Here is a 9160-nt window from a genome sequence, read left to right on the forward strand (position 1 = left end):
TGACAAGAAGATTTATAATTTCCACTAAGTTGTGAGGATCGTATTAAGAGGTGCAAAGAATAAATTAATCAGCACTGTTTAGTAAAGCTGGCATGCACTATACATGCATATGCCCTTTTGCACTGGAAGACATTAACAATATAATTTGCTTTCTACTACATCATAAGATAAGGTTCCAGAGACGCGTGCAAACAATATGTGGTTTCCAATTGGAGATTCCAGTCTGAAACCTACATAATCTGACCCCTTATCAACAAATTTGTCAAATACCTATCTTTTCACACCCTACGTGAATCCAAGGTGTTTGAAAAAAAGGGATACATATATAATTGTTTATGCAGTCTTTCATGGCACAAAATCTGATAACGAATTAGAAGGATACATTGAGAGAGATATAAGAGAAAGTAGAACACTGTATAAAGGTAAAAGACTCATTAATTCATTGTTTTAAGGTTTTGAATAAAGAACAGTGTGAATACTTTATCCGGTTGAGTTCCAATGTCTTTTGTGTTTGTGTCTTAGGTGAACTTCTTCCTTAATTTAAAGTATTTCTGAGAAAGGATATTTAGGTTATTTATTGAACATATATGTTTATATGATACTATAAATATGTTTTCTTTTCTTGCAGAAATTTAGTCCTGTATATACAAATCTTAGATTACGTGCATTTTATACAAACGATTGAAGACGATGCTACACTTTTGTCGTTTTTATAGATTTTTTTTCCATGTAAAACTATCTTTGCTTGTAACCTTTTAAAAGTATCTCCTATAAGTTACCAAAAGTATTCATTAACCTTTTGTTCCAACTGTTGCTTGTTTAACTCACCTGTAAACGTTTTCCACTCATTAAATTTTTCTTTTGCGCTACGATGTCACAGCTATGTTCACTACAGGTAATTCTGTTCCCACATCAATATTCGAATTTGTGCCCAGAAGTTTAGATGAAACAACCTGTATCAGTATTTTAGATCTGCATGCGACTAACATTGTAATTCGTTAAAATCAACCGTTATATGAAGTGGAGCGCTGAGAAAACTAATGCAGATTTGTGAGAAACGTCCAAAAATGTTGAGTTTCAAATCAACTAACCATAAAAAGCAAATGCAAGAGTAGGTGTTATCCTTTGACTTGTGCTTACCAAATTCATGTACTATATATCATATCTTCCTTCTCAAATCTTCGCTGGGACTTAAGTCGCTGTCTCTCTGTGTGTCTGTTGTCTTCTTGTTGCAGTTCTGTCCACACATCACACTTCCCTTTTGCATCCTCAAACTAGATACTACTCATGGCATGTGTTTTCCTCCGCGTGACACACTCTTGAAGGAATCGAAAGGCCAAAATCAAAACTTTCTTCAATGAACACCGTATTCCTCATACCCTCTATCCTTCTCCTTCTCCTTCTCACACCCTTCTCACTTTCATTCTCTCCCACAGATAACTTCCTTCTCAGTTGTGGATCACACAACAATGCTTCCCTCTTCAACAGAGTCTTCACGGGCGATTCCACCAACCCAGGTTCCAATTTTCTCTCTTCAGGTGATTCTGTTTCACTCGCATATCAAAAGCCACCTCAGAATTTGCCCACTTTGTACCATACAGCAAGAGTTTTCAGCAGCAGTGGGAGCTACAGGTTCAATATGAAGAAAAACGGCACCCACTTTGTTCGTTTTCATTTCTCCCCCTTCAAGGCTCAAAGTTTTGATCTAAAATCAGCAAACTTTAGTGTCTTTGTTAATGGGGCTTCGGTGCTGAGCAATTTCCAGCCACCTAATGATGTGCTTCTCAAAGAGTTCATTCTAAACATAGAGTCAAACTTTCTTGAGATTTTGTTTAGGCCTGTTGGTGACTCAGGTTTTGCCTTTGTCAATGCTTTGGAGGTGTTTACTGCCCCTGCGGATTTTGTCATAGATTTTGGAGGCAGGGCGGTTGGTCCTTCTGGGGTGGAAGAGTACCGAAACCTTTCATCTAAGGTTTTGGAAACTGTTCATAGGATCAATGTTGGGGGTTTGAAAATAACTCCTTTCAATGACACCCTTTGGAGGACTTGGATTCCTGATGAGGATTATTTGGTGTTTAAGGGTGCAGCAAAGCCTGCAGTGAGCACTCACATACCAAATTACCAGAAGGGAGGTGCAACTAGAGAGATTGCACCTGAAAATGTTTACATGACTGCTCAGCAGATGAATAGGGAAAACTCAAGTTTGGCTTCTAGGTTCAACATAACCTGGAACTTTCCTGTGTCTCCTGGTGGTGTTCCACACTTGGTTCGATTGCATTTCTGCGATATTGTTAGTCCTGCTCTCAACTTGCTCTACTTTGATGTGTACATAAATGGGTACATTGCATACAAGGATCTTGATTTGTCAGCGCTTACCATCCACGCGCTTGCATCACCTGTCTATGTGGATTTTGTTACAAATTCAGATGACTCGGGTTTTGTTCAAGTGAGTGTTGGTCCTTCTGAGCTAAGCAGTTCCATAAGGATGAATGCCATATTGAATGGTGCAGAGATAATGGAGATGCTCAATGATGTCAGTACTAAAGTTGTGCATAGGAAGAAGAATTTGTGGGTGTTGGTGGGTTCAGTTGTTGGAGGAATTGTTGTCTTTTTTTTAGTTGTAACTGCTTTTCTACTTGGTACCAAATGCAGGAACAAGAAACCAAAACCAAGGACATTGGAAAGTGTTGGATGGACACCTTTAAGCATGTTTGGAGGGAGTTCCCTCAGTAGAAGCTCCGAGCCTGGTTCACATGGACTTCTTGGCTTGAAGATCCCTTTTGCTGAAATAAAATCAGCAACAAACAACTTCGATAGAAATTTGATTATAGGGTCTGGTGGGTTTGGTATGGTCTACAAAGGAGTGTTCAGAGACAATACGAAGGTTGCTGTCAAGAGAGGCATGCCAGGGTCCAGACAAGGCCTTCCCGAGTTCCAAACTGAGATAACTGTTTTGTCCAAAATTCGCCATCGCCACCTTGTTTCACTGGTTGGTTTCTGTGAAGAAAATTCAGAAATGATACTTGTCTATGAGTATGTTGAAAAGGGTCCGCTGAAGAAGCATTTATATGGCTCATCACGACAAACACCTCTCTCTTGGAAGCAGCGTCTTGAAATATGCATTGGTGCAGCCAGAGGTCTTCACTATCTTCACACTGGCTTTGCTCAAGGAATCATCCACCGTGACATTAAATCAACCAACATATTGCTTGATGAAGACTATGTGGCCAAGGTTGCTGACTTTGGTCTTTCAAGGTCAGGACCGTGCATCGATGAAACACATGTGAGTACTAATGTGAAAGGTAGTTTTGGTTATCTTGATCCTGAGTATTACCGGAGACAGCAGCTTACGGATAAGTCAGATGTTTATTCATTTGGTGTAGTGCTTTTTGAGGTTCTTTGTGGCAGACCTGCTGTTGATCCACAATTAGCTAGAGAACAGGTCAATTTGGCAGAATGGGCACTTGAGTGGCTGAAGAAAGGCATGCTGGACAAAATTGTTGACCCCCATCTTGTTGGACAAATCCAACAAGACTCCTTAAAAAAATTTTGTGAAACTGCAGAGAAATGTTTGTCTGAGTATGGAGTTGATAGACCAGCTATGGGTGATGTCTTATGGAATTTGGAGTATGCACTTCAGCTCCAAGAAAGTGGACAACAAAGGGAGCCACATGCCAACAGCAGTGCTAGTGAAGCTGCAAGTTTGACCAGTACAGTTATTCCTGGAAATCCTTCTACCAACACAAGAGCAGAGAGGGATTATGATAATTTTTCTTCTGATGTTAGTACTAGCCAAGTGTTTTCCCAGCTAATGAACAATGAAGGTAGATAGGTGTATGGTGCAAATATAAGCAAGAGGTATTATAGCAGTACCCTAAGGTTGCATACTTTTTTTTTCTGTCAAGTTTTCTTTTGAAAGAAATTGCACCGAAACCATGATTAGCATGATTTATTCATGGAAGGCTCCTTATATAGCACTAGTTCATTGATACTTTCTTACAGATGTTGGAATATCTTCTTGTCTGATATTTGGAGATTGGTTAAAATTTTTGTAGTATAATTTATTCATTAATTTTATACAGCAATTCTGTCTTTGTTCTAGAACTGAATCAGTCAAATTTGTGATGAGCTATAGGTTGGTGGCCCCTTTGTATGATATATCTGGAATTTCAGTTGAATGTTCTAACTTCAATTCCAATCCTCAGTCTATAAGAGAAACTGTAACGTGAAACAAAGACATGTAATAGTTTTGTTTTAAAACTTCAACTAGACAAAATGGAACGTAGAAGGTAGGTTGAATTTACATGGCTCAAATCTCTACCTGATAATATTTCAATCTATAGGTCTTACGTAACAGGTATTCATTGTTTATGAACTTGATGCTTTAGATAAGCCCCTGTTTACAGATATTAGCATTTTTGTTAAAATGTGTTTGTGAATGCCCTTTAGAATTATCAATAGAGCCTACTTTGTTACCTACTAAACAAATTACTGGTAATAACAACTACAAAAAAGGACACAAATGAGTGTGGATATTTTTGTGAGATGAAATTGAGTTTGATCCTAGCAGACGTTAATCAACTTGTTTCCTCTTTATTTTCTTTCCATTGAACACTACACGTTCACACTCAAATGGAATGCGCTTAAGAAAATTGTGTACTGAAGAATTCTGACCCGTCATCCTCTTTGCATCGAAGGCATCATGATGAGTTCACTAATCAGCTTAGTTAATCAAGTAGAAAGTAAATAGAATCTGCTCAATCCCCTGATAAAAAAAATACATGAAAGTACTAATCACCAGCAGAACTCTGCATAATAACATTCTAAATGCATAACATGTTACTTGATTCTTTCAAGAGTGATTCAGATAGCTTAATCACTGACCTCTTCGAACAAAATCAAGAGTGGTAGTCGATGTAACTCAAAAAAGTGAATTTTCTGTAAAAGGTACATACATGGTTTTTTAAACCAGAACATTTAGAACTGAAATATATCGAAAATGCAGTTACATTTCACATGCAAATATTCCACATTTCTTTTCATCTTTTTCTAAAGTTTATGATGGTATCTGTTTCTGAATATATTCTAAAGCTCAGGCAAAGCTGGCCATCACTCTTTTGCCACACGTGAATGAGTTATTTCCCTTTATGCATGAGTTTCATTGGATACAGCAAACAAAAAGCTGTGTTCAATTTTAAAACCAGATGGAAATCATTTCAGATTTTCAATTCTTTTTCAAGTAATCTTAAGTTCTCTAATTCTAATTAATAGTAGTACATTTATTTTATTACAGTTACTGAATTTTTTTAAAGTAATTTGTTAGGATAACTAATGAATATTTGATTATATTAATTACATTTCCAACATGTTATTGGAGTGAGAAATATATGCTAGAAATTCCTATATCTTCACATGTTGATTTTTTAATCTTAAAATGACTATATCAAGATGTTTGATGTTGTCACTTTTCAATCAAGCATTACTATTTAAATTCCTATATCTCTAAATTAAATATTCTCTTTATCTCCATAAAAATAAATAATGTATGTACTGAATAATGTAATTATTGTAAATTCGTTTAAAGAATAATATATTTGGTGTTATTAATTTATCTGTAAAAAATAAATTGAAATCATTATACAGTGAAGAGAGTATAAAATATGTAAAATACTATAATTAAATAACATTTCTCTCTTGACTTCTGTCTTTTATATATGTGTGTGTATGAAATTACGAGTCAACTGGAGCATTTATATTATTTGTAGTAAATTAAAAAAAAATTATATAAATCTGCAAGACAAGACTATGGAAGTCAATCCTAATGGAAAATTAGCAGCTATGCACGCAGTTAACTAAAATCATAAGAAAATACAGTGACAGAAGAGCAACAAGTTCAGTCACACACAGCTGAAGCAGAATGTGGCTGACAAGCACATATGGTACGATGATGTACAAAAGACAACCTCCAGAAAGTAACAGAAGTTTAAAACTTCACCCGGCACCAACAATGACAGAAATAATGCAATTTTAGCATTTCCATTAGAAGAGAATTCTTGCTTCATTTGCATCCTCTGCAATCTGGAGTGATCTAACAGCTTGTGCTGCTATATAATCAACAGAGAATCCAGTAGAACCCCATCCCACTTCTTCATGCAGAGGTTCATACACATTCTTCTCAAGAGGCCTGCATGTGAAAGACCACTTGCCATTTTCAGAAGAAACAGACCATGTGCCATCACCATCTACATCAGCAAAACAAGCTCTTGGTCCACCCATGAAGAGCTCAAGTTCGTGATTATAATTCAAAGTCTTGCATCCACTCTCATTTATAGCAACCTTACAGGTATCATCTGAATCTTCTCCAAGTAAAACTTGCAAAGCCACCGCTTCAGCAATTGCAGCGCCCTCTTCATCAAGTCTCTGTTGCTCCTCTTTCTTCTTCTGCTTCTTTTTCTCCAGTTCAGAAATGATGGCAGCAGAAGTAGCTAGAGCTTTTTCCAACCGCCTCTTTTTCTTTTCAGCCTGTTTAAGACGATCCAACTCATCTTTCACTGCCTTCTTTTTCGCCTTTCCCACATGTTGCCCTTTATTAAATCCCATGTTATCCATAGAACTCATCATATTTATAAATACTCAAAATAACTTTGGTCAACTCCTATCCTTCAAGAGAGTCTCTTCAGAGTTTTATGCATTTTCTGCATACAATGTTCCCCCTCTTCCCCTAAACAGTTATGCTAGAATACTTTATTCAGTTGAAGTATCAAGACTGGTAACTTCAAACCACTACACCCACTCAGGTCTGTAGGAGTACCTCATTTTGCGGAATATACAATCCCAGAAAGAAACATCAGGAGACAACATCAGAGAAAATTCATAAGCACTCGTAGACCCATTTCTTGGTCCCATTCTTCCTACCTTCCCACAACCCTTGCACTTACCCATCCTCAAAAACCTCGCAACTTAGGAATAAATTATCACCCCACAGTTACAATCTGATTCCGGAACACCCGTCCCAGCTGCAGTAAAAACAAAAAACACAGCTAAATCGTCACAAAAAGATAAAGAGCCATTGTAATTTACTGCAAGAACTGACAAGAAAACCAAACCAATCCGGGCATGGTCAGAGTTAAAGAGACTACAACTAGGTTCCAAGTTTTAGTCATGTAAAACATGTTTCATTAAAAACCACAGATGTGGTCGCTTTCTATTCTTTTAACAAATAATAATGCAAAAGAAAATCTATACTAGAATAGAAGAAAAGAACACAGTAGCACGATTTAATCACGATAATTAAACACAGAAACAGTAAATCAATATATTCTCGAGTCAAGTACAGCCTATATTTGCTGATAAGAAAAAGCACAGACTGTATTTGTTAGAGACGTGTTGAAGAATGAAAATTGATGAAGGGTGAAGAGTAATGCGGAAAGACATACTAAACATTTTTACTTCGAAACTTGTAATCTGCATAAGACTTAACCAACAAATTATTCAAAACAAACACATAGAAAACAGCTTAAACTTCAAGAAGTGAATTATTTGATTATTCTGAAAGAGAAGAGCAGAAGAACCCATTTCCTTCAACTCAAATTCGATTTGTAGTCAAATAGAATTCAAAAACAAACACACATATGTATGTGTGTGTACGTATATATATGTATGTAAACGAGTGTATTACCCTGACATGATCAGATCCACCCAATTTGTGAGAAACACTAAACACATTTGAAGTAAAAACCATGCAACCGTACATAACAACACCGTAAGATCTACTCAACCCAGAATTGAAAACATAAACTTTCTTCAAAACCAATGACTCCAAGACATAATTAAAAATCAGATCCAGGTACCCATTAAGGGAAACTTGAAAAGAAAAGGAGAAAGAAACCGAAAAAAAAAGTGCAAACTTGAAATGAGTCAAACCTGAGGGGAATGGCATAGAGAACAGAGGGAGAGATCTAACAGAGAGTTGGTTTGGGAGCAAAAGTGAAACAAAAACAGACAAGAAGAAGTAATTGGTGGCAGAGGAAGTGGTTGGATCTGTAGAGAACGTAGTTAAGTAGGGAAAATAAAAGATGGTGAAAATAGGAAAAGTTTTTGAAGTTGAAGAGAAGAGGTGACACTTTACGAGAGGAGGAAAGAAAACATGAACAATGTCAATCACGAATAGTGGTGGGACACGTGTCGAGTGAGAGAAAAATATCGTCTAGAAAAATCTTACTTTTCTTTTTCCTACGGTTACAGCTTGTGTTGGTTGGGTATCGAAGGGACACGTGGACCTTTTATGGCGAGTGTGGGACCCGTCCAATAACCTAGTGGAACTCGTCCTAGGAGGAGAATCCAGCATCTTTTTTAAGGGTAAGGGAGGGACGGTTGAGATTCTTTCTTCTTAAAGATGGTTATAGTGTGGATGCTGTGTAATTTCCACTTTCACTTGAGGCGTGACTTCTTTGATCTCTGCTTTGGTTTCGCTTTTTTTTTGCAATAAAAAGTTATATGTAGACTAATAATTTTTGTAAAGTTTAATCAAGAAGCTTTCTATATTAAATATGTTAAATAAAAATTAAATTTAAAAATGTCACTCTTCCTCACCCCTCTTCTCCCTTGAGATTCTCGTATTTATAATTAGAGTGTTTCTTTCTATACTTTCAACATTTCATCCTTTATTTTCAAAAATTCTATTTTCAACTTTTTGACACTCAACACCTCTAATTTTTTTAAAAATTTTACTTTTAATTTTTTTTCTCTTTCTTATTAAAAACATTTTAATAAATATCTTTTCATTTTTTTCTCTTTCTTATTAAAGACACTCTACACCATCTTAATAATAATTCTAATTTAATTTAAAATTTAAATATTATTTAATATAATTTTATATTTTAATAATTATTAAAATATGATTTATATTATAATAATAACTATATCAAAAAAATAAAAATAAAACAATAAAAATAAAAATAAAATAATAATAATAATATAAAAGTTGATTTAATATATTTAAATATATTAAATTATATTAAAATTGTAAAATCAATTAAACAATTATTAAATTGTAAATAAAAACAAAAAAATTTCAAAAACTTGTTATAAAAAATTATTTTATTTTTTATTTAAAATTTAATCAATATTTAATTTAATTAAAATTATAGCAATATTTATT

The 9160-nt window shown here is 35.2% G+C and overlaps 2 protein-coding genes across 4 annotated transcripts; one reads left to right on the forward strand and one right to left on the reverse strand.

Annotated features, from left to right (window-relative positions):
• Positions 1-208: 208 nt before the first annotated feature.
• Positions 209-4000, forward strand: LOC108326584 (probable receptor-like protein kinase At5g24010). 3 transcript variants are annotated; one of them, XM_052875009.1, is made up of 2 exons: positions 209-422; positions 1236-4000. In XM_052875009.1, exon 2 carries the CDS (start codon positions 1358-1360, stop codon positions 3830-3832), a length of 2475 nt encoding a protein of 824 aa, XP_052730969.1. In that variant the 5' UTR covers positions 209-422; positions 1236-1357; the 3' UTR covers positions 3833-4000. The 3 variants fall into 3 exon arrangements, with proteins under 3 accessions (XP_052730969.1, XP_017415658.1, XP_017415656.1); XM_017560169.2 differs by lacking the exon at positions 209-422 and adding an exon at positions 680-895; XM_017560167.2 differs by lacking the exon at positions 209-422 and adding an exon at positions 904-1111.
• Positions 4001-5758: 1758 nt separating this feature from the next.
• LOC108324880 (uncharacterized) lies at positions 5759-8110 on the reverse strand. The gene is made up of 2 exons (XM_017557816.2): positions 7924-8110; positions 5759-7016 (listed from the first exon to the last, which is right to left on the reverse strand). The coding sequence occupies exon 2, from the start codon at positions 6619-6621 to the stop codon at positions 6040-6042; it is 582 nt and encodes a 193-aa protein (XP_017413305.2). The 5' UTR covers positions 6622-7016; positions 7924-8110; the 3' UTR covers positions 5759-6039.
• Between the last annotated feature and the right edge of the window lie 1050 nt (positions 8111-9160).

This window comes from Vigna angularis, chromosome 3 (genome assembly GCF_016808095.1).
Source record: "Vigna angularis cultivar LongXiaoDou No.4 chromosome 3, ASM1680809v1, whole genome shotgun sequence".
Classification (NCBI taxonomy): domain Eukaryota; kingdom Viridiplantae; phylum Streptophyta; class Magnoliopsida; order Fabales; family Fabaceae; genus Vigna; species Vigna angularis.